The 26,598-nt window shown below is 39.0% G+C and overlaps 1 protein-coding gene across 1 annotated transcript in view; it reads left to right on the top strand.

Annotated features, from left to right (window-relative positions):
* Positions 1–26,598, top strand: part of Asah2 (N-acylsphingosine amidohydrolase 2) — an 86,908-nt gene that overhangs the window by 32,858 nt on the left and 27,452 nt on the right. The window contains exons 8-15 of the mRNA XM_008829708.1: positions 9,235–9,355; positions 11,268–11,393; positions 16,135–16,221; positions 18,386–18,490; positions 18,610–18,691; positions 21,143–21,258; positions 23,502–23,596; positions 25,430–25,469. Of these exons, the coding sequence (XP_008827930.1) occupies positions 9,235–9,355; positions 11,268–11,393; positions 16,135–16,221; positions 18,386–18,490; positions 18,610–18,691; positions 21,143–21,258; positions 23,502–23,596; positions 25,430–25,469 (772 nt within the window). The remainder of the gene's footprint in view (positions 1–9,234; positions 9,356–11,267; positions 11,394–16,134; positions 16,222–18,385; positions 18,491–18,609; positions 18,692–21,142; positions 21,259–23,501; positions 23,597–25,429; positions 25,470–26,598) is intronic.

Raw genomic sequence — 26,598 nt, 5'->3', positions numbered from 1 at the left:
GCTTCTTGTATTTGTATGGGCATGTCTTTCTTTAATTTTGGGAAATTTTCTTCTATGATTCTGTTGACGATCTGGTTCATGCCATTATCTTGGGATTCTTCTCCTTCCTATATGTCTATGATTCATAAGTTTGGTTTTTTTATGGTGTCACAAAATTCCTGCATATTCCATTTTGTGATTTCTTAAATTTTTCATAATCTTTGCTTGAGTGGTCTAATTCGTCCACTTTATTTTCCAGTCTTGATATTCTGTTTTCCATTTCATTCACTGTATTGGTGAGGCTTTCTCCTGTTGTCTCTAATTGGCTTACTGAGTGTTTCACTTCCTTCTTCATTTCGGCCTGAGTATTCTTCAATACTCCTAGCTCTTTTCTGAATTCATTCAGAAGTTTAACTCTATCTCCCTTGAGTTCTTTGATTTCTTTGTTTGTGTGTTCTTTAAATTCACTGAATTCTTTTATCATGTTTATAATTGTTCTTTTGAGTTCTATGTTCTGCATTATCTGTAGGTGGTTCTCACTGTACTCCTCTAGAGGACTATTGATATTTGGTGGGGATATGTTATTTTGGTTTTTCATGTTATTATTTTTTCTCTTTGATTTTGACATGTGAATTTCCTTTGTAGTTTCTGATTCTTGTGTGAGACTCAACCCTTCAATTTTAGGTCTGCTCTTTTTGTAAACTTTATGTGCCTTTGTGGCTTTATATTACCATTAAAACATTTTTTTGATTTACTTATGTTTATTTTGTGTGTATGAGTGTTTTGTCTGCATGTATGTAGGTGAGTAAACTTATGTGTGAATGCCTTCAGAGGCCAGAAGAGGATGATGGATTTCTTGGACCTGGAATTATGGGTAGTTGTTAGCAGCCGTATGGGTGCTGGAAACTGAACTTGGGTCCTATGCAAGAGCAGCCATTGTTCTTTGCTGAGCTGTCTATCTAGCCCTATATTACCATTTAAAATTTGCTTCATAGTATTCCATTTTATATATATATGTTATTATATAATAATGTATATTACATATTATATATTCATAATGGAATAAATTCCACTGTATCTTGCAATTCAAATGCAAATGACACATTTACACATGAATATACTTGAGCAATCATTGTGAGACAAATTCCTCAACAAATACGTGTTTGCCAGAGATTTCCTAGAGCGAATTTCCTTTAAGTAGGATTGCTGAGCTAGGGGAATATTTAACTTTTAAAGCTCTTCCTATATGCTGCCAAAGAGCCCTCTTCATAAAGAGTTCCTGTCTTTATGCTGCTATGAACAAAGTGTTGTTCCTTAGACTCTTGCCTGTCTTGATGTCACTGTGCTTTGAAATACTTGCCAAGAAATGTATTTTAAAAAAGTCAAATTACTTTTGTTTCCCATTGAATTTCTTCAATGCCTAGTTGGACTGAATTTTTTTTGCCATTTATTATTATTTTTTCACATTTAATTTATTTTTAAAAAATAATTTATTGAGAATTTCATACAGGCATATAAGGTGTTTTTATCAAATCCATGCCCACTCCCTCCCCTCCAACTCTTCCCATATCTCCCCATCACTTTTTTCTGATAATGTCACATACTCTTCTTTTTGCTACTCTAATATTCCCCCCTCTGAAGAGGTAACCCTAAAATATTTTAAGGATTAGAGAAGAACTTCCAAATACTTTTGACATTTTTGGCCTTTGGAACGGAGTATGTTGATAAGAAGCCAAGGGCATTTTGACTTTTAGCCAAGAAACTGGCTACTTTTCTTTGGAGTTTTTTTTACCCTAACTGCCTAGCCAATTCCTACCTCCTGTTCTTATCACACCATCCTCTGAAGAGGTTACCCTACCTGCGGATAAGGAATCGGTGTGCAGGCCCATCTTGCTTCTTCCATGCTGAACAGGGATGCAGGGTGAGGCAAATGGGGTACCCCTTCAGTGGGTCTATCTAAAAGACTCCCAAATAGCATAACTCTCATCTTTAAGGGGAAAAGAAAGTCCTTGGAGATGCCAAGGAGAAATAAAGGCAAGAGTAATTAGCATTACAAGTTATAGACAGGGAACCAGAAAAAAAGTCAGAACAGGGCAAAGTTCAAATGTTCATATGCGAGTCCATTGGAATTTCTTGACAAGGGCTTCCAAAAGCATCCCCCTATTGGGTTCTTCCTCATTTTTCTTTTGTCTTGTAAGGCTGGACTCTAGTGTGATGGATTTAGGATTTGCTTTCAGGTATTTTGATAGTTGTTGGAGTGGTTAGAATCAGTGTCAGTTCCCTCTCAAAGGCTTCTAGATAGGGGGAGAAAATAAATATAGCCATCATTTTAGAACAATAGCAAGTTGACTTCCTTAGCTACCATATCTTTGGTCTTTGGCTATACTTTCCTTTTGGGTGTTTAAGACCATACAGTTGGTCCAAATAAATAAATTTATATTTACACTTAAGGTTGTTTGAGGATCTGTTCTTCAGGGGTCATGTGGGCTTGGGAGGAGCCCCTGGCTCCTTTCTTTTACCAATTCCATCTATGTGATGATAAGTCAAAGGTCCTGCTCAACTGTGGCTGGCTTCACTTGAAAGCATGTTCCTTTTGGGTGTTTAAGACCATACAGTTGGTCCAAATAAATAAATTTATATTTACACTTAAGGTTGTTTGAGGATCTGTTCTTCAGGGGTCATGTGGGCTTGGGAGGAGCCCCTGGCTCCTTTCTTTTACCAATTCCATCTATGTGATGATAAGTCAAAGGTCCTGCTCAACTGTGGCTGGCTTCACTTGAAAGCATGGAGGAAATGTTTCCTCTGAGTTGACCCTCCTCTTTGTAGACTGGACACTGGTTTAAGCCCATTGGGTGGGGTCTCCATGGCCTCCCTGAACAAGAGGACAGGTGACTCACCACAGTTACAGGAGATTTTGAGAGAAGTTCTATAGTCCCCTGGAACTTAGTCGATCTTGGAGGGCAAGGGGCAAAACTGTCCGTTCAGTCGATTAGTTTAGGCCTCAAAGTATGGCTGTTAAACATCCAATAAAGTCATTTCTACCAGTCTAGTACTTTTAATTACCATGTGCTATGTCGATAAAGCTTGGGAAAAAAACCAGATGTTCTTATATAAATCTTGACTAGATATATTTTGTTCCTTATACTAGTTGACTAATCTATGACCTTAGAAAATTTAAGATTATGTGTATATTATTTTTGTTTCATCCTTTATATAGCATATCAAACCTACACAGACCTTCATCACTTGCTTAGGCTTTCTCATTTTTTTTCTATTTTGGAAAATATCTCCATTCCCATATCCTTTTGACATCTTTTGCATTCTCATTTTCTTTTTTAAATAATTATGAGACATAACATCAGCAAATAAATTTTCCATCTGTTATGAGAGACCATGTGTGATTAGGGCCAAATTACACATAGTTGGCCTGGGAGAGTGGCTGGATACTCCGGTGAGGGTCTAAGGACCCTGCTTGCCCCCCCTTGAATGAAGGAGCACAACCGACGAGGTTGGGCTCACTTTTTAAAAATCCTGTTAGCTATGTCCTGTTTTACTTTTGTTGATTGATTGGGCACACCATGAACATAAAATTTTATTGTCATAATTTAATGAAGCCCATACCCCAAAATATATTTCCCTAATATCATCGCAGTGAGGCCTTTTCCATGAAGGATTTTTGAGAATAAAGGAAGGGTTAGTTGAGAGTGTTCGTCTCATTAACCTGAGCACTTTAGAAAGATTCAAGTTCCCTTTGGGTCGAATTATGGTTCCAACAGTGTTTCTAGTATAACATGGTGCGATATCTTTTCTTCTCTTTCCCCAATTTCCAATGGGGTAGAGTAAGAAGGAGCTTTTTTTTTTTTCAATTATTTATTATTTTTATTTTATGTGTATGTGTGTATTGCCTGCATATATGTAAGTACACCCGTGTCAGCAATGCCCACGGAAGTCAGAAGAGGCTGTCAGATCCCCTGGAACTGGAGTTACAGACAGTTGTTAGCTGCCATGTGGTTTCTGGGATTCGAACCCTGGTCTTCTGCAAGAACAACTTCTCCAGCCCTTGAGTGAGGAGTTTAAGGAGGGGCACACAGGTGTGTTCATTAAAATAGTTCATGGAAATGCCACAACATCAAAACATGCAATTCCAGCGGCTTACACAGGAAGCCATTAAAGTCCTCAGTACTGAAGTCTAATGAGAATTGAGTGATTCTTCTGCAAGCATATTAGCCAGTACTGTTCCCATGCCCCACCCTTCAAGTGTGTTGGGAAATACATGCAAGTATGGGTATTTAACAAGCACCCAGATCTCTGCCACAAGAGGGCAGAGTTTCCTCATTTAATCATTTCGTGCTCATCTACGGGTTTAACATCCACGTAGTGTATGTGTGATTCATCCAGGGTTTATTTTGACATCATATTATCAGTTACAATTACTTATGCTCATAGTTTTGTATGACGTCATTATTTTCAGTAGCAGCATCATAACTACCACCATAATGAGCACTTAATTTGATTCTTATTTGTAGGCCAGTCTTGGTGCTAAATACTTCACTTGTGTTAGTCCTTTTAATTGTCAAGTGCTTGAGGTAGATACTAATATTGTCATTTTCATTACAGATATTAAAAACTGAGGTTCAAACAGGTTAAGCCACTTGTGTCTGCTTCTAGAATTGGTGTTCTTAGCCACTATTACATATGCCCTTAGTATTAGTTTCCAGGGAAACTAATCAGAGATAGAGTAGCTACAGATAACAGTTTATTCTCTCATACATCAGGAGACTAGAAAACCAAAATGAAGCATTAACAGGTTTAATTCCTCTCAGAGACTCTGAGGAAGAATCTGCGCAATGCAGTGTAGCTTTCAGCTTCCAGTGGTTGCCATCAATGCTGGACTTCCCCAATTGTAGACTCGTCACTCTGGTCTCTGCCCTCATCCTCACATCACCTTTCTCTTTGTGCGTTACTTTGTTTTTTCTTCTCTGTTGTAAGCATGTCAGTCATTAGATTTGGGGCTCTTGCTAAGCCAGTATGTTCTTATTTGATCTTTACATTGATTATATCTTTGTTTCTTTCTATTTATTTGTTATTTATGTTTTGTTTGAGACAGGGTCTTACAATGCAGCACTGACTGACCTGGAACTCTCCTATGTAGACCAGGGTGAACTCACAGAGATCCACTTGCCTGTGCTGCCCAAGTGCTGGGATTAAAGGGATGAGCCACCATACCCTGCCTTGATTATATCTTTAAACACTGTCTTTTAAAATAAGTCAACTTCTGGAATTTTGGGTAGGCATGAATTCTAGGGGACACTATTGAACCCATTGTAACTCCCTGTAGTATATTCACTCCAAGACCTTCTGTGTTCCTTCATGAACATAATCTTTGAAAGATACACAATATTCCACTTCTCTATCTGTGGATAGTTAGGTTGGAGAGGGCCACAAGTAGCACTTGCAAGATGAAAAGCTCATCAAAGCAGCATCTTTTCTGGGTTGACCAAGACTTCTGGATCATTGAGGTGGGTAGGGGCCCAGTGACCCCTTATCAGTTACCCCTGTACAGAGCCCCATTTATACAGTTTATAATTAGCCAGAGCTGAGAATGGAACCAGGGGTAGGCTTGCTACTGTTTTAGAATATTTAAGAGCTTTTCTTTTCTACGTCAGTGTAGGAAATACAAGCCATGAATGAAAAGAGTCTTTAGAGATCTTTTTCTTTCAATGTTTTATTTATATAGCAGGAAAATTAAACTTAATATTCTATATTATGCTGCTTATTTATAAATGGAACCAGGGGTAGGCTTGCTACTGTTTTAGAATATTTAAGAGCTTTTCTATGTCACTGTAGGAAATACAAATCATGAATGAAAAGAGTCTTTAGAGATCTTTTTCCTTCAATGTTTTATTTATATAGCAGGAAAATTAAACTTTAATATTCTATATTATGTTGCTTATTTATAAATTCAATTGAAATATTATTTTCCAATGTCTGGAATTTTATATTAAACTTTGTAGTGAAATAGCATCAGACCCTTGGTCTTCTGACTACTCACTCATTTTATTGTCTCACACTGACTTATAGAGGCCCGTGACCTGTCTTACACCTGGGTGTGACATCACTCTTATTTTTAAACTGTTCATAATCAAGGACATGTTTATCCTTTTATGTTCATATTTGAACTTCTTTTGAAGCTAAAGAATCCTTTCTTCCTCCCTCTTGAACTTTGCTTTGAAGGCTTTTTTGAACAGATGGAGGGAATTGTAATTATGGCCTTCTAAAAGTAATATGACCACCTCTCAGTATCTGTTTATTAACATTCACTATTACCATAGTACTTAGTACTTTAGATGCTCTTCCATGCATGACATTTTAAAGCACACATTTCAAAGGGCAGAGAAGGAAAATGCATCTTCTTTGTGTGCAGTTCAAATAACATCTTTAAAAATATTTTATATTATTTTAATATGAGTATATTGCCTGTATTTGTGTAACTGCACCGTGTCATCCAATGCCTGCAGAGGTCAGAAGAGGGTGTTGAATTTCCGTGGGACTGGAGTTACAGATGGTTGTCAGGTGCCATGTGGATTCTGGGAACCGAACCTGGGTCCTCTGCAAAAGCAGCCAGTGTTCTTAACCACTGAGCCATCTCTCCAGCCCCTCAAATAACATTTTTTGGGGGTCTTCTTTTGAGACAGGGTCTCCCTGTAGCCCCAGGTGTCCTGGAACTCACTATGTGGACCAGGCTGGCCTTGAATTCACAGCAATCCACCTGCCTCTGCCTCCTGGGATTAAAGACATTATTTTTTTCAAGTTTGTAGGGAAAGAGATCAATTTATTTTCTAAGCCCTAAAGTACTTGAAATAAGTTAGAAATTATATCTGTAGTTCACTCAGAAGAACTTCTTAACATTTGTCTCTCCACAGACACTAGTGTAGGTAATTGTGACTTCCTCAGTGTAGAGAACATTCCAGAGTCTGTATTCTTTGGGGCTTAACACAATGACAGTTACACCTTTGACTCTCAAGCAGTTCATGTTGGTGGAATGAACTGTATGGTGACCACTGCTCTTGGCCCATGCTTTTCTGCTCTGGGCACACTATCTACCCATTCTCTGCACACATCCTTTGACATTGGCAGCTGTTACTCTTCTACTGCTTCTTTCCAAGTTCCTACTCACCCTTAAAGACCTGCTCGGATGTCACATCCTTTCTGAAGCGCTTCGCTGGGGTGAGATGCTGCTGCTTCCTGGGTGACTGTAGGTTTGTGTCAAGTTGACACCTGAAGATCACTGTGACAGTGTGGTTTAGGGCCTTTACATCCTAGGCAAATGCTCTATCACTGAGTTATATTGCCAGTCAAAGAGTTTTTTTTTTTTTTGCCACCAGCTGAGCTTAAATCAGAATGCAAATGGAGTACACAAGCTATGTTTTGACAATGTACATTGTTTCTTAATCTGCGTAATGTATAACAATTCTGTTTTCTTGTCATTTACTTCTTGAGGCATTTTCAAGTCAGTAACAGTATAGTTATTATATAGTGCATGTTGTTTTATACACACATGGTTTGTGTGTGATGGAAGAGCTGGAAGTATGGCTTACTCTCTCATAAGAGCTGAGTGGAGGCTGCAGTTCTCAGCCCCCATAGGTGCTCCCAGTTCTCAATAATCCATGCCAGGTCCTATCATACTAACCAGAATGACTCATTTATGTAGCCTTCCCAGTGCGAGCTGTCCATCTCTAACCTACCTCCACTTTCAATCAGAACTGAGTTCTGCAAATGGATCTTGAAGTTCTAAAGAATCCCTATTATTTAAATAAATGTTTAGTTTTATGCACTATTTTACTTAGGTAGGAATGTAAACAAAAATGCCAAAAATTTTTTGGCATCAGATTGAATCTGTAAGCATTTAAAAACTCATGAATGAATCTGAAACATCATGAATCATTATCTCTCTTGAACATTCTGGCTTTTCTGCTATATTACCTTCCATTCAGCAGATGTCTGGATTAGTTAACTTTCATCTTTATTTTGATAAAATGCCCAAGAGAAACATCTTAAGGGAGGAAGGATTTATTCTGGTTCAGTTTGACAGAGTACACAGTCCATCGTGGCAGGGAAGGCACAGCAGAGTTGATGGCAACAGAAGCTTGTGGCTGGACCACCTCACATCTCAGCAGATTATGCTCAGGCCAGAAGCAAAGCTGGCCTGTAGCCCTCATCCCTGGCCCTGTAGCCTTACATCTGCTAGCTAGGCCCCATGTCCAAACAATGTCATAACCTCCCATAACTGTGCTATCAGTTAGGGACTAGGTTTTTAAACACATGACTCCATGGGAAAAACATCACATCCAAACCATAATCATATCTTTTTCACCTATGTGAAGGTTTGATTTCTATAAAGGCTACAAGACCCAGCCTTGTGCCCTAGTCTTCTATGACATGTGGGCCTTCGTTTTGCTTCTTTGATTCACCTATGCAGATGGAGGAAAATAGCCTATTAGTGTTGTGAAATAAAGTGACAGATGTGTGATTAGTTTGTAAACTGTATGGCTGTATATTTAAGCAAAGTATTTCTATGCATAAGGACATACTGAATTATGGATGGCATCTTCTTTTGGGCCTTCATGTGCTCACTCTTCTGTTTTTATCTCTATTATGCCCTTAAAATTAATTGAACTCACTTGTGGTATGCAAATCCTTTAGGCCCATTTCTTTATACCATTTGTCATACCAAATTAAGGCCATTTGTTCACATCTCTGTCTGTGAGATTCTGAGAAAAGCCTCCATTTATTTCATGCTTGGCATACACTAACCCTCAGTAAATGTCTATTGAATTGGATTGGATTGATTTGAGTAATTATTATCTTTGTCCCTGTCTTGAAGGACCGAGTCTACGTTTATGTAATTATTTAAGCATATTATCTAGTAACTGGATAGCCTTGGCACTTGTTAAAAGCTTATGCGAAGATAATGATGATGTAATATTCATGAAAATGGAGTTCTGTATTTCTAAAAGTAAATGATCAGATTTCTTGAGTACATTATTTGTAATTGTAAGTGTTCAACAGGGAAAGAATCTAAATATAGCATGCTTAAAAATTAAAATACTTACATGTGCCTCGTTGCACAGTATGTAGTGCACTGGTCTCATAAAATACTTTTTCCTATAGTAGAAGACTTAGGGCCTGGTCTTCACCTTTGGCCCCAGTCCTCTAGCACTCTTGATTAACTGGGAGCTTCTTGCTCTTTTGTAGCTGGTTTGCCATCCATCCCGTCAGCATGAACAACAGCAACCACCTTGTAAACAGCGACAACATGGGTTATGCAGCGTACCTTTTTGAGCAAGAGAAGAACAGAGGGCATCTACCTGGCCAGGTGAGGATGTGTGTCACTGAAGTCTCTGTCCTGATTCAGTGAGTGTTTGAACAGCAAACTGAAATTTCAAGAATAAAATGTTCTCTTCTCATAGATCTCACGAATGTACTTGGAAAGAAAGAATTCACTGTTCTCCCCAGTCAGGAAAGAAACATTTAAAGCGATAAAGAAAACATGTGCTCTCTGTGGCAGATAATCTTTATATTGATGTTTTTATAAATTTACAACCAGTTGTATAAAGAAGATGGAGTCTATGTTTTTGTAACATGAAGTAGTTTGATCAAGTTGACAGTATGATAAAGTATGTTGATGCTAACTATTTTTCAGTGATATAAAAGGGTTTTGCACCTTCTTAACGCTATAAACTCTCAGTGGGGACAAATAATCCTTTTTTACTGTTCAGATTTTTCTAATGCTAGCACCCCTTCCGAGGACCTTGTTCACTCTGTCTCTCTTTGTCCTCTCTTTCTCTCTCCTTTCTTTTTAAAAAATAAACCCTAAGTTAGAGATAGTCCAAACGCAGTAGACTTATGACTTTGAAACTTCTTAGTGATGAGATCAGAAACCAGATCAGAAAACCAATTGCTGTACTTCAGGACCTCTTCAGCTGTAGGTAACTAATGACTACAGACAGATAAGTGGGGATAGATCCTGCTGCGCTTGGCCACTGTAAGCACTGGATGCAGATAAAACATGGGATGAACAAGAGCCCCAGGCCTTGCATAGAATCATTGTTCTGTTATAATGAAGTCTGATCTTTCAGCTCCTTTGTTGACAAAACTCTATTTTCTTTTAGCTTACATCTAATTTCCCTTTCTTTCCCTCCCTCCCTCCCTCCCTCCTTCCTTCTTTTTTCTGTTCTTCCTCTTTTTCTTGTTTTAGAGAAGCTCTTGCTATATAGCCCAGGCTGACCTTAAGTTTATGATCCTCCTGCCTTAGCTTCTAGAGTTTTGGGATTATAGGTGTGTATCACCATGCATTTTAGGGGAAAGAGGTTCTTATTTATGCTTGCAAAAGCCCAGCGTCCATGTCTTTCTCTAAGAAAATTGGAGATATTTGTGCTGACGTGGTAGACCAGGTGGGTCCAGGTCGATGACTGACCCTGCTCTAATCAGTTGAAGGAGAGAGGAGCTCACAGAGGGTGAGTCCAGGTGATGAGTGTCAAGAGTAGATTATTTTGTAACAGGAAGGTCTTCATGTGCTCTTCTCTTTTCAAGCTGTTTCTAAAGGGCAAATGGATCTCTGGGCTCCGGATAAAGCACCAGAGACTAGATGGATGGCTCCATAGTTTGAATTTGTTGTGCTCTGCATTTCTTTTCAAATTGCTTTTGTTAGAGGTATACATCTGTTAGAAGGTATACTCTTTCTTGAAAAGGTTTTGTGGATAATTGGAATATTTTTAGTAATAATTTGAAAGCTAACTGCTAACATAAGCCTTTACAGAAATAGAAATTGTTCTCAGAATATTCCACATCTTTTTATTGTCTGCACTTGATTTTGTAAAGTTTTCCTGCAGGCTGGGGAGATAGTTCAGTGAGTCCAGTGCTTCCCGCACAAGCATGAGGACCTGAGATTGATCCTCAGCACTCATGTAAGAAGCAGGACATGGTGATCTGAGCTTGTGATCTCAGTGCTGGGGAGCCAATGACAGGAGGATCCCTGGACTTCACTGACCAGGAAAGCCTCCTCAGTGAGCTTGAGGTCCCAGGGAGAGGTTTTCTCTAACAAACAAACCCACCAAGGGGGATGGCTTCTGAGGAATGATACTTGAAGTTGGTCTTAGTACCCACATTTATATACACACATGTGTACCCACAGAGAGAAATTTAACAAGTGGATGGGATGTTTGTGCTTTTAATAGAAGTCATCATTAAAGAAGAAATAAAAGTTAATGTTGGATTTATTTTGGCAGGGACCATTTGTCGCAGGCTTTGCTTCATCCAACCTAGGAGATGTGTCTCCCAACATTCTTGGCCCACATTGCATCAACACAGGAGAGTCTTGCGACAACGCCCACAGCACTTGTCCAGTTGGTGGGGTAGGTAATAACAGCACACGAAGCCTTTGTTTTAGCATGTCATGTTCATTTCATGTCTGACTACTCATCAATAACTTACAAATATGTCATCCTCAAGTACACATTCGCTTGCTTGCTGTTCTCTGAAGCACCTATTCAACTCTCTAAATTTTGACTGGGTTAAATTACAGTTTTCCATTTGATTGTCATGCAAAATAGAGATTATGCATGCCTCCCCAAATCTGGGCAGTCTAAAGACAGGGTCTCTCTGTAGCTCCAGCTGGCTTGGAACTCACTATGTAGACCAGGCTGGCCTCGAACTCACAGAGATCCGTTTACCTCTGCCTCCTGAGTGCTGGGACTAAAGGCATGCGCTACCATGGCTGGTGGAATATCTGAATTTCTAAGTTCATACTCCAAACTGACATTTCTCACAGTTTATAGGTCTGTAGTTTTAAAAAATACATCAGATTTTTCTTTGTCTCTGTCTTAAAAATAAAAACTATCTTTCTATAAAACTTCAGATAACATTGATACAGAGTAGTAAACATTGAACATCACTGCCCACTCTCCTCTGTCCTCAGACGTTGTTACTCTCTTCTTTTTCTGTCTTAATCCATCCGTTCGTAAGTGAAATTTTATGACTTATTTAGAATTCTAGGACTTTAGTTTTGCACATAATTCCCCTTAGAAATCTTTCTGTGTCTGTCTCCAGACTTCACTGTTTACCTTCACTGTTTACCTGCTTTCCCAGAATTCATTTAGGTCTGTTTTCAGCTTTGACACAGCAGCAGACACTGAATTTTTGGTTCTTATACTTTGTGGGGTGTCTATTACACTTCTATTTTTATCACATTGTTTCTACTCTAGCCAGCCCTTCCCAAGGAGCAGCATGGTGTTAATAGTTGTAACTATTATACACTCTTTTTGTAAAGCACAAAATTTCCCTTTTTTTAACTTGTAAAATTCCACACATTACTAATTTGCAATACATTAAAAGATTACTTGTTAAATTCCAAAATTCATGAAATTAGTTAAATAAGTTATACTCACTTGTAGCCAAGCATGGCAGCACACACCTTTAATCCCAGCACTTGGGAGGCAGAGGCAGGCAGACCTCTGTGAGACTGAGGCTATCCTGGTCTACATAGCAAGTTCCAGGCCAACTGAAGTTACAGGGGACTCCTGTAAAAAGTCATATATATATACTCACTTGTAATAGAATGCTATGCAGTTAAGTATCAAGTTTTAGATACTGGATAATGTAGGAAAAAACCTATAATACACAATGTGGTGTAAGAAATTTTGAACTCAATATTATGTATTTACGGTCATGTTTTAAAACAAATGTTATAGTAAAATAAAAAACGAAGACTGTTGAATTGTTAATGATTTTTCTTTTGGCACTGTTAAGGGCATTTTTATTGTCCTACTCATGCATTTTCATATTTTTCTACCACGAACATACTTTACTTTTATAATTATAAAAAAGACAAGAAGACTCCTATTCTTGTCTACTTCTGTCACTTTCCGGTTATACTTGGGCTTCGCTTCCCCCACTCCAAGCAGTCTTACAGTTAGTCTTACAGACAGTCTTACACTTGACAGTCCTTTCATCTCTGCATCACACACAGATTTGCCATGTAACGTACATGGACGCACACTGCCATACTCTTCTGTGATCTGTTTCCCTATTTCCAACAAATATTCTCTGAAACACTGCTAAGATAACTTTATTATATTCAGTTTTTACATATTTTATTTATTTTCATGTTATGTGTATGAATGCATTGCCTGCATGTATGCAAGTGCATACATCATGCAATGCCTGAGGAGGTCAGAAGAGGGAACTGGACCTGGAATTATGGATGGTTGTTAGCTGCCATGTGGGTGCTGGGAATTGAACCTGGGTCTTCTGCAAGAGCAGTCAGTGCTCTTAACTGCTGAGCCATCTCCAGTCCCTATTATATTCAGTTTTAAGCACCATTATTTATTTAACCAGCCCTCTGGGTCTGAGTATTTCTTTTCTTCCCTCCTTTCTTCATCTATGTAAGCACACTGTGCTCTCTGTCCTCAGCAGACTCATTTCCACAGGCAAGTGACTCTCAGCTCAGGATACACTCTTAGAAGTATGCTTGCTATTAAAGACAAAATATACCCAACATGCTACACATGGCCTGCCTGCCGCTCCGTGGCTCCTCCACCCACCCATGTGTGAGTGATTATCCTCCCAACCGTTATCTAAGCCATGCATATCACTCTGACTCTTTGCCAGAACAATATGCAAAGAATTATATCTTTCCAGTTTAAATTTCCATTGAATTGTTCATGAAGTTACACATATTTTTCATGTTGAATGGCTGTTTACAGGTGCATGAGTGTGTGTGTGTGTGTGTGTGTTAATTATCTATTCTATCTGTAATTCATTGTGTTTCTGCTAGGATAGTTTTTAAGTGCAAATTAGAGAAACCCTAACTCAGCTTCATCAATCAAAGCATTAATGAGAACATTCTTTTCTTTTTAAAACTGAGATCTAGCTCTTGGGCTAGTGTTGCAGTAGTTTATTGCATCCATATTATGACAGTAGAATGAATGGCAGATCCACCTCCTCAAACATATACTGTTTTTAGATGTTGGAAATTTTGAATTCTTCTAGTTATTTTTAAACATAGCATAGAGTATTGCAACAATTATTATCCTACTATGCTATAGATACCTGGAAGGAATTCCTCTTGCCTAGCATTGTGCTCATGCCCTTATCTAGCTTCTCTCAGACCTTCTTCCTCTCTGCCCTTCCCAGCCTCTAGTAACCACTATTCCTCCCTGTTCCTGTGTGAGACCAATTTTTTAGTTTTTGAAAGTGAATGAGAACAGGTGATGCTTGTTTTTGTGAGTCTGGTTTATTTCACTTAGCAGAAAACTCCCAATTCTATCCATATTGCTGCAAGTGATAGGATTTCACTTCCTTTTATAGCCGAGGACTATGCCATCGTGTATCTACACCACACTTTCCTTACCAGTCATCCACGGATGGGCAGTGTGGTTGAATAGTGCTGTAACATGCAGAGGGGTGTAGGAAACAAGTATAATGAATTCACCTCCTTTTGACAGATAAGGGGTGTTTTCCTTTCTGGAAAAATTTAAGTTCCTAATATATTAAAGCCTGACTATATTTGTCATAAACCATACAAAAAACTTCCCACTTATCAACTGTCCTTTAGGTTTACTTATATTTCCCCTCTCATACAGACATTTAAAATGTATAAGCTGACAAGTTTGCTAAGCCTAGTCATCATTTTTAATTGTAATTTTTCTTTATTTTTAAGAATATCTTACATGCATAAAATAATAATCATATCTGCTCCATTTCCCTCCTCCAATGCCCTCCATATTTACTCCAAACATCTTCCTTCCAATTTCATGTCTTTTTTTTTTTTTTGATAACCTATCAAGTCCAGTTCGTGCTGCCTATACATGAAGGGTGTGGAGGCATCCCCTGGAGCACAGGAAGCCTATCAATAGGAGCACCCTCACAAGGGATGTACGGACTGGAGAGATGGCTCAGCCAATAAAAGCACTTGCTGCTCTTGCAGATGACCAGAATTCAGTTCCCAGAGCCCACAAAGCAGCTGACAACTGCCTGTAACTCCAGTTCCAGGGTATCTGATGCCTTCTTTTGGCCTTTGTAGGTATTGCATGCATGTAATGCACTTACATTCAGGCCAAACACACATACACATAAAATAAAAATAAACAACTTTAAAAAAAGAATGATTCTCCATCCCCTAGCAGCTATCGATTACCAAAAGCTCTTCATTAAGAGATGGGGCCTGGAGAGCACTTCCCCACGTATGCTGGAATTTTGGCTGACTTGATCTTGAATGCATAGCATCTGTGGTTATCTGTACAAGACAGGCATAAGATCTTTATCACTTTTGATGAGTCATTTATACTTTCTGAGTATAACATATCTCCATCTATATCTTTTTTAGAATGTTCTTGATAGTATTTATTATATTTAATTATTTGATCAATCTCAAAGTTTTCTAAGAAACACGGTGCAGAACCAGAGTTGTTCATCTTTTCCCCAGAAAGATAACTAATTGTGCTAATGTAATTTGAAATATTTTATTTTTTTGTTATTTTTTAAAAATCTATGTGTATGAGTGTATTGCTTGCATGTATGTAAGTCCACCCATTTTGTACAATGCCCACGGAAGTCAGAAGAGGGCAATGGATCTCCTGGGACTGGAGTTATGGATGATTGTTATCTGCCATGTGGGTGCTGGGAACTGAACTGGGGTCCTCTTCAAGAGCAGTCAGTGCTCTTAACTGCTGAACCGTCTCTCCAGCCCCTGTTCTGATGTGATTTAAACTGAGTTTCAGTGGAAGACAATCATGAATAAAGTCACCAAGGAGGAGGAAGCAAGTCCAAGGGGGTACGTGCCAGGGTAAGGCCCGGCTCCCAGTCCTAGCTCAGAGATTCCCTCCTTGGATTATGATAACAAGTCTTGCAAACCACTTGAAACTCAATTTCCTAACTTAAAAAGGAAGTTATTGGAACAGATCTGATTAAAAAACATTCACCACTCCAAATGCATGTATGATTATGTTTTTCCTAGTCTGTAAATTGAGAAAATACGTGAGAAGAAACGCTGGAACGTGGCTTAGCAATGTATATGCTTGGATTCCATTGTAATTTTCCATCCCTTAAAACCATTATTCATTGCACTAAGGATCACATTGTCTCATTTTGCTCCAGCCTAGCATGTGTGAAGCTAGAGGACCTGGACAAGACATGCTTGAGAGCACGCAAATGATAGGACGGACCATCTACCGCAGAGCCAAGGTAGGCATGAGCCCAGTGCTCTGTCATAATTTAAAGTTGTTTTTTCAAACCCAGAGATATTATTCATTAGGAAGTTGATAATTTCAGGGAAGACAGCAAGATCTGAGGCTGGCCAGGAAGTTTGGAAGTCTGGAAGACGTGGGCTTAGAAGGCTGCCCTTGGGAGCCACACAGGACTCTGATCTGGTCAGACTTCCTAGTGCATTGAAAGCCAAGCCGACAGGAAAACGTTCTATTTTAGCATGTTTAGAAAACCATAGTGCTTGTTTCAGACAGATAGAGTCAGAAAAATTGTTAATGTGGCACCTCAAAGACCAGTCTGATCTAGATTGCCAGAAATCTCTCAGGTCATTGCCTGGCTAAAGTCACCTGACCACCTGAACTTGGCCCTTAATGACAAAGCTGAACAGTTGAACAGTTCTGGCACTGTGAGGTCCCATTTGTTCCTGTGTGTCTATGAAAGGGCAAAGGTCACTCAGCTTTTCTTTTGAAAAAGACTGTGCTGAGGTCAAATCTGTTTGCAATGAGAGTAATGTGAATTAGTCCACCTGATTTCCCCTCCTACAACTTTTGAGATTGTTGTGTGTGGTATATTCCCGTGTATATGTGCTTTTGTATGTAATGATGCTTACATATGTGTGTGTTGTGGGTACATGTGCACATGTCTATGCATATGTGTGGAGGCCAGAAGCTGATATTGGATGTCTTCCTCAATTGCTCTGCACATTAGTTTGGAGACACAGTCTCTCACTGGAGTGCACCAACTAGCTAGATTGACTGGTTAGCAAGCCCCGGGGACCGTCCTATCTTTGCCTCCTCCATGCTGGGTTATAGTTGTGCACCACAGTGCCTGGTTTTAACATGGGTGCTGGGGCTAGAACTCAGGTCTTCACGTTTATACGGCAGTCACTATAGGGACTGAGCCATCTCCGTAGCACTCTGTTAAATTGTATCTCCCATTTTGCCCCCATTTTTGTATCCACTTTTACAGATATTTCTGAGGGAAAAGATTAAGAATGACTTCCAAATAACATGTCCTGATAATTAGATCCCTTCCTTTTCACAGTTTACTCATTGTATGTGTGCATGCACACCCACATGCCTGTGTTTAAGTAAATAGTTCATTCTGAATTCTAAAATGTTTCAGAAACAATTAAGAACAACAAAATTCCTTTAAAAGCATCAGACATAAAATCCTCAGCCTCAGCAGCCCAATTTCTGTAGTTTCTTTTTATTTACTGTGGTATTATCAGGGGGTTATTCTAAATTGACAGATTCTATTTAAGGTGTGCCTATGACACACTTCGGTGTCTGAAATTTTTCTACTCTCCTTGGCCTGGGAGCAGAGAGATCTTCCCCACATTCTGGATGTAAGGCAAATGTGATGAGGAGACGCAGGTGTCTGTGTCACTTCTCAGGTCATGTCAGTGTGTGTTGCTATAAATGAAAGATTCTCATCCTTTTTATGAATGAGCAGCTATGTGTTTCCCACAGAGTGCTGGGGTCCAGCCACTATCCTGAGAGCTCATGGTGGCTGTTGTAAATGGTCTAGGTGTCAGGCCAGCAGACTTGTGCTGAAGTAAAATTTGCCTGTATTGTATGATATGGATGAATAAGCACAAATATATTGACAATATATTAAGCTTACATTTCCCATAAGATTGAAAAAAAAATCAGTGGACCTTATAAAGAACAAAACACCAAAGGGTGGCTGAGTGATGAGGAGCCTTGAAGTCTTTGAGCCACTGCACAGTGCTGTCCTTGGAGGAACTCAAGGTTCCTGAGAGAGACACTTCGGAGCAAGTCTACCTGCTGACCTCTTGACATTCTGGCAAAATATGCTTTGGCCTCTCCTGCTTTTCTTCAATTTTCTTGTCTAGCTTTCATGTGAAGTTGGGGGCTTATGTGTCACATCCTGAGTTGTCTTAATTTCATATTTGGGAGGAGGGGACACAGGTCAGACTCCTGGTGGTTTCAAGCTGGGGGGCAGAATCTAGGGCTTGGTTGAGAGAGCCACATGGGTGACCGCTGCTTTTGAGAATCCAGGAGAGCAAACACATCTCATTGCTGAAGGTGGTGCATCCCAATCCGTGCTTTCTGGGTGCCAGTGTCCACTTCACTTCCGCTCTTTTCCTTGGAACAGTCAACTTGCGTGTGTTTTCTAGGAGCTGTATGACTCTGCCTCTCAGGAGATAACTGGACCAGTGGCTGCAGCACACCAGTGGGTGAACATGACAGATGTGACGGTCCAGCTCAATGCTACGCACACAGTGAGTGTGGCTAAGGACGCTGACTTTGCTACATGGGCAGAGCGTGGCGGTAGCACATTATTACCTGCAGCCTAACTTCTATTTCTTTCTCTGTTTTTGTTTTATAATCTTTCCTTCAGGTAAAAACATGTAAACCGGCCCTGGGCTACAGTTTTGCAGCTGGCACGATTGATGGAGTTTCAGGCCTCAATATTACACAGGGTGAGATGGAGGAGGATGAAATGAGGGCTTCCAGGTTCGGAGGCTTCAGGCTTCTGGTCCTTAATGAGGTTTAACTGTGGTCAATGTGTTTATGACGTCCATTCCTAATCAGGAGGCTTCAGGATTGCCCGGTTTGGATGTGACAGCCTGGATTCCCCAAGAATGGGTAAAATGTAATCAGAGACTAATTGTCTTGGCATTTCAGTATATTGATGAACCTAGTTAATTCATTCAGTTAATTTATTTTAAAATTGTTGTAACATGGGCTGGAGAGATGGCTCAGTGGTTGAGAACGCTGACTGTTCTTGCAGAAGACCTGGGTTCGAATCCCAGAACCCACATGGCAGCTAACAACTGTCCTTAACTCCAGTTCCAGGGATCCGACAGTCTCTTCTGTCCTCTGAGGGCATTGCACAACATAGGTGCACTTACCTACATGTGGGCAATACACTCATACACATAAAAATAAAAAATAAAATCTTTAAAATTATAATAATTGCATATATTTATGGGGTACAGTATGATATTTTGGCACGTTTATATTTTATGTAATGATCAATCTAGGATATTGAGGGTATCGGTTGGCACATGCCGAGCGTGCACACGTGTGTGCTAATTTGTTCATTTATGTGTGTTATGTGTATTCTTATTTGTGTATGTATGCTCGTGTGTGTGTGTGTGTGTGTGTGCATGGCATACATGTGGAGATCAGAGGGATTGGTTCTTAGGTGCTTTACGCCTTTTCTTTGAGACAGGGTTTCTCATTGGCTGGAACTTTTCCTGGGACATCTGTTATCTTCAGCATTCGTGATTTCTTTGTGATGGCAGTGTTCAAAGTTCTTTTGTGTGACTATTTTGAGTTGCCCGATATTGTTGCCTAGACACACCCTCTGTATACTGGTCATCATATAGTTCCTCTGTCTGACTCTCCCATTCTCTCCCATCTTTGCCTCCCTCCTGCCCTCCTTGGCCTCTGCTAACACTTGCTCTCTGTTTCTATGGGCTCACCATGTTTAGATTCCACATATGTTCGGAGTGATGGGTAATTTGTGTTTCTGTGCAGTTTCTTTCACTTCTCAGGTCAGGTCAGTGTGTGTTGCTGTAAATGACAGATTCCCATCCTTTTAATGAATGAGCAGATACGTGTTTCCCACAGAGCACTGCTGTCACTCTATTCCATAAAGCTTTGGTCTATTGGGTTCTCATTTTTGCTCATCATAAAGTGATTTCCCTTTTATTGCTTCTTTACTTAGTGGTGTTTGGGATCCAGCCCAGGAACTTCACACACTAAGCAAGTCCTCTTCCACCGAACTGCATCCCAGCTTTCGTGTTGCTTATTTCTTTTTTATAAAAATATTTTATTATTTTTATTTTATGGGTATGAGTGTTATGTCTGCATGTGTGTAAATGCACCCATGCTGTACAGTGCCCACGGAGGTCAGAAGAGGGCGTTGGATTCCCTTGGAACTGGAGTAACAGACAGTTGTTAGCCACCTTGAGGGTGCTGGAAATCGAACCTGGGTCCTCTGCAAGAGCAGCCAATGTTCTTAACTGCTGAGCCACGTCTACAATCCCCTCTTGCTTAGTTCTCATTTCATTTCACTGTGACTAGGAGGCATAGTTCATGGCATTTGTGCTCCTTAAAGTTTATTGAGGTTTTAAGGGGCAGTACCTATCCTGGGTAATGTTCCACATGCACTTGAGAAAAATGTATATTTTGTTGTTGGATGGAGTATTCTGCAGACTCTGTGGGTTCGATCTGGTTTCAAGTAGTTTCAAGTTTTCTGTTTCTTTAGTGGTCTGCCTTGTTCTATTTGTTACTGAAAATTCCATCACTATTGTTGAACTGTTTAGAGCACCCTTCGTTTCTATCAGTTTTTATTTCATATATTTGGTGCTCTGCTATTAGGTGCATCAGTGTTTGTGAATTTTATACTTAATATAACTTTCCTCTCACTTTACATATTTTAGGCTTTAATTTTTTCACTGTTCATGTGGTGTGTGTGTGTGTGTGTGTGTGTGTGTGTGTGTGCTGTTTATGTGTGTGTGTGTGTGCACGTGCCTTTTTATGGAGATTTAAGAGGAGTTCTTTCATCACAAGCCAGACAGTGGTATTACAAGTTGAAGGCCTCATTTAAAAATTTTAATATATGAAAAAGGTGATTTAGTTCACAAATCTACAGATGATCAAGATTAAGGGCAGCAAAACACTGAGGCTGTGGAACAAAATATATCATGCTGTTGTCCAAATGGAAGATCTACTTAATGGCTATTATTTTATGACACATAGGAAACCCTGCCTCTTCAATTGCTGAAATTGTCTGAAATCATTGAACAATAATCTTAAAAATCTTTGAAACTTCTAAAAGAATTGTGTGCAGTGTTGTCTAAATAATGACATCTTTTGAGGGTTAATTCAAAGAATCATATTAATCATAACAATTCTCATAGGAACAACTGAGGGAGATCCATTTTGGGACACCATTCGGGACAAGCTCCTGGGCAAGCCATCTGAAGAAATCATAGAATGTCATAAACCAAAGCCAATCCTACTTCACACTGGAGAGGTGAGGCCTTAGGAAAATTATAATGAAATCAGTGTATCATCATTTCTAATTTGTGAACTACCCTGTAATGAATGGTCACGATCTACTGACATAGATCTTATTTGGATATTCTCACATAAATTATTATTGTTGTTCTTTTGTGTGTATGATGTGTGCATAGAGGTCAGAGGACAACTTTCTGGAGTTGGTTCTCTTTTTCAACTTTATGTGGGTTCCAGGGATTGAACTCAAGTTTTCAGACTTGGAGGCTAGCGCTCTACCTGATGAGCCATCTCAGCCAGCCTGCCACATTCAACTTTAATGTTAAACATTTGAATGTCAGAAGTCCAACTCTAATTATTAGAGATTATGACTATGAAATATACGAACTTAACGAAGTTATGATGAATGAGACCATTGGAATAATGGGAAAGGAAGAATAAGATTCGCATATATTTTAGCAGGCTCCGTGATGGCATTCTGAGAACTCATTTTCTCTCCCTTCCTCCCTTCCTTCCTTCCTTCCTTCCTTCCTTCCTTCCTTCCTTCCTTCCTTTCTTTCTTTTAAGACACTGTTTCACTATGCAGCACTGGCTGGCCTGGAACACACTATGTAGACCAGACTAGCCTTCAACTCACAGAGAACTGCCTGTCTCTGCCTCTCAACTGCTGGGATTAAAGGCTTGTACCACAAGGCCCTGCTCTAAGAAAAAAAAAATCTTTATAGAAGAAAACATCTAGGTCATAAATACACATACACACACACACACACATGTCAATTCATGTGTTAATTCTTTCACAATTTAGGCAGCATTACTTATTTATTTATATTTGCATTTATTTTATGTATATGAGCATGTGGGGGCATGTGCATCTACGTGTGTGTGTGCATGTACGTGTGAGCATGTAGAGGCCAGAGGTCAACCTTGGATGTTATTCCTTTGCATCAATACACCTTGCTTTTCGAGATGGAGTCTCTCATTGGGATCTGGGGCTTACCAATTAGGCTGTAATGGTTGCCTAGTAAACCTCAGGGATCCAGTTCTGGGATTGCAAGCTCCTGCCACCATGCCTGGCCTTTTACATGGGTACTTCAGATCCAACTCAGGTCCCTCATGCTTGTGTGGCAAGCACTTTACCATTGAGTGATCTTCCCAGCCCTTAGCAGCATTATTAAGTAAAGCAATTATCTTTAATGGTCTCTCAGAACATATATATATATAAAATTTTTATTTTTGTGAATTTCATTTTTTTACATTTTAAATGTTAAAAGATCATTCAACTATTTATAGAATCATGATTGCTGAAGTATAAATATTTTAAAAATGGATTTTTCTAAAATTGTATTAAAATTCTTTGGGAAAAAGAAGAAAGGTAAGAATTGAAAGATAGTTTGCACTAATTTAAATATAGGAAAAGATAGATTCTGTTGGAGAAACAGGATGACAGGCAAGTCTTTGGATTTCTAAACTTAAAGTTCTACCAGAGTAAAATGAGAAATTATTACATTAAAGTATTCCATATGGCATTCTTTATTCATCAAGCAGAAGATAACGAGAATCACTCACACTGTCTCTGCTGGAACTCTTGTTATTCATTGCAATAGTCATAGCTGTTTGGAGGAACAGAACTGATAGAATGTGTGTGTGTGTGTGTGTGTGTGTGTGTGTGGTCTTCTGCAGTATGGTTCATATAGGCCAGGAGGTTCCTATAGCTGCTGGTCTTCAGTCTAAGTTGGAAGCCCAAATGTCAGTGAAGGAATGCCACAGCAACAGGGTAGATACAAACTTGCCAGGATTAGTGAAGGCATGGAGGCAAAACCCAAACCTTCCTTCTTCCATGTCCTTTTGTCTGGATTGCCATAAAAAGGTGCCACCCACATTTAAGGAGGGTCTTCCTGCTTCAAATAATATGATCAAGAAAGTCCTTCACAGGAGTGCCCAATGGTTTGTATTTTTAAAATTGATTCTGGATCTAGTCAAGTTGACAACCAATACTAGCTATCACATTCCATAGTGACAAATCTACCAAAGCTTCACTGATAAGTTCAGGCAATATAGCAGAGACTCGCATAATATGACCAGGATATAAAACCCACACAGCATATTTAATATTATATTATGAATTAGAAATGAATCCTATAATATGGTAAAAAACAAAACTAGCTTTAAACATTTGCAGTTGTTATTGAAGAAACAATGTGACTGTTGACTATAGAAAGAATAATTTATACCTAACACAGTTTTCTTATTTTGGGGTCTTAGCTGACAAAACCTCATCCCTGGCACCCAGATATAGTTGATGTTCAGATTGCCACTCTTGGGTCATTGGCCATAACTGCTATCCCTGGGGAGTTTACGTAAGTTCTTTTAAAACAAGTTTCATAATCCAAAACTGTGTTTTATTGGAATTAATTCTATTGTTATTACTTTATTTATTTATTATTTCGTCTATGCATGCATGTGTTGGCATGTGTGTGGAATCAGAGGACCGCTTGCTGGGGTTGGTTCTTTCCACTATGCGAATCCTGGGGATCACATCAGGTCATCAGACTTGGTGGCAAGCACTTTAATCCACTGAGCCATCTCACTAGCCCTGGAATTAATTCTTAGGGGAAGACAATTTTCTGTTGATTTCTTAGTATCCTACTGTACCAGGTTTGGCAACAGTAACAAATATTTTCCCTCTTTTGCTGAGGCTTCTGAAGAATAAATCTCTCTCTGCCTATTATCTATGGAAAATATAAGACAAGAATAAAAAAAAAACCTCACAAAATTTCCATCCTAAGGTAAAAGGTTGCAGTGGATTATGTTAGTACACAGACATGAAATAATATTAAAATACAGGCACTTGAAGTGATCAGTTTAGATGTTAAAAACGCAGAAGAATGCTTTAAGCCCAAATCTCATACAATCTTTCCTATCTCGTTAAGGGGCAATTTTTTGGCATCATTCCTGAATTTTCTTTTTTTCTGGCTTCCAGTCATTCTGTACATCCAGCAAATTCTGTATATTCTTTCCAACACAGTCTACCAATTCCCCTGCTGGCCACCACTACCATTCATTCAGATTATTTCAATAACCTCCTGTTTGATCTGCTGGGTGCCTGTGTAGTCCTCTGTAGTCCTCTCTCCACACAGCAGCCAGGTGAACACTTTTAAAACATGAATTATATCATGCTACCCCTTTGTTCAAATCCTCTGGTCCTTTTCCATCATAACAGGTAAACCCTCAGATTCTTACAGTTTCCTTCAAGTTCCTACATTATCTGTTTCTCAACAAGCTGTCTGATGTGAGTTGTTCCCACTTTGGCTCTTGCTCACTTCTGCTTAAGACACCTTGCTTCATGTCAAGGTATTCTGTATAGTGGGAACTACACATGCACTAGCTAGACTCACCAAGGATGATCTTGACTCAGGGACCTTGAACATGTAGTTCCTTCTGCATGAACACATCCTCTCCAGTTGTTTCTCATGGCCAAGTCTCTTGCTTTGGGTCTTTTTAATCCTTTGCTCCAGCCTCTGATAGAGATGCAGTCCTTCTTACACTACATAAAGTCATCTTTGCCAACAACTACCAACTCCTGCCACTATCATACCAGCTCCACAATCACCGGGACTACCCACACCTGTTCCTGTCACCATTCCTCTCCTCTCCACAGTGCTTGTTGTCAGCTCAGCTCATTATCAGATCTGAAACTGGGCCTGGTAAGCAGCAAGTACTCAGGGTTTTATTGAAGTGTTAAATATAAAATGCAATAGCACATTCTTTGTAGGCAGGACAAATAGTGAACTTTGTGATTCAGTTCTCACTAACATAGGATATGATGGACATATCATGTTGAACCTATGAATAGACAATGGTGTTTTCAATTTTTGTGGTGTCTGGGATTGAGCCCAGGGCCTGGCACCTATAAGGAAAGTGCTCTGCCATTGAGCTATACTCCCATTCCTGATGGTCATCTTTTCTCCCTAATATCATTTCCTTCCTTTAATCAAATTGTTTTCAGTTTAGGATTTGTTTTGAAGATAGTATAGTCAACCAAAAAGCTCAACTTTTTACATCATTTTCCTACAGTACTATCATGTGATAGCCAGGCTAAATTTGGGGGGCATTTACCTCAAGTCTTTCTGGATATTTGGCATACATTCTAAATACGAAGACATTTACATAATTCTGTTTTCTTGACTTAGAACCATGGCTGGACGAAGATTTCGAGAGAGAGTTAAAGAAGTAAGTTAAATATGAAATGAAGACCTACACATTCATATTTGGTGGAGAGAGAAAAGTTCCTTGTCCCTATTAAACTATTATTTCTTAAAATGATTGTCTCTTTTTATTTATTTATTATTTATTTTTTAGAAGAAACATTTCATTACAGCTTTAACATACTCAAAAACAATTTCCAGGGCAAAGATACATCTCTTTCAAAAGTGGCTATAAAATTTTTAGGTTCACAGTTGAATTAATGCAGTTATACAATATTGAGCTCAGTATAAACCCTGTAAGACATAAAATTGAATGAGTTTTTAACCTTTAAAAAATATCCCCATTTCATTTTAAAATATAGTTTCTTACAGAAGTATTCATTGTTTTTGTTAATAACACTTAGACGTTGGTGCATGTGTCTCTAATCTGTATGTATCTGATTATTACTAGTCATGGTTGGTTGCACTCTCATTTCCTGAAATTAGTAGATAGGGTATATATGAAATATTGAGGTATAAAATCCGATTTAGAAATATAAGGGAATTATCAGTTTAAATATTTTGGTATTTATGTTTAGATATTTAAAAATTGATAAAGGTTGTAAATATTAAATAGTAAGTTATCCCTGGAGAGTACTTACTTAACATCTTAAAACTGTATTGATAGTCTAAATAAAACAAAGATGATTTTCTTCATACTCAAGAAGTATTGTAAAATGACATATGAACAAATTTCCTGTTATTTGAAGCTAGAAACACCTATTTGGGTTAGATAATGTGGACTCATAATTTTTTTTTTGTCTTTTTGAGGCAGGGTCTCCCTGTAGCCCCAGCTGTCCTGGAACTCACTATGTAGACCAGGCTGGCCTCGAACTCACAAAGATCTGCCTGCCTCTGCCTCCCAAGTGCTGGGATTAAAGGCATACACCACCATGCCCATATTTTTTTAGATAATTATTTAAAAACATTTTATTTTAGTAATGAGTCTATATCTGCCAATGTGATCATTTAAGATATTCTTAGATCCATTGACTTGTCCATTTGTAATGGGAATGTCTAACTTTTCATTAAGGACTCTGACATCTCTACATTCCTTGTTGTTTTTGATCACGGGGAAGATTTTCTTTGAGAGCTACATCTTATATTTTCAATTA

The sequence above is a fragment of the Nannospalax galili genome, unplaced genomic scaffold, assembly GCF_000622305.1.
Source record: "Nannospalax galili isolate Female #2095 unplaced genomic scaffold, S.galili_v1.0 scaffold1551, whole genome shotgun sequence".
NCBI lineage: Eukaryota > Metazoa > Chordata > Mammalia > Rodentia > Spalacidae > Nannospalax > Nannospalax galili.
Note: the sequence above shows the minus strand (reverse complement) of the source record. Positions and strands in the feature narration are given on the sequence as shown.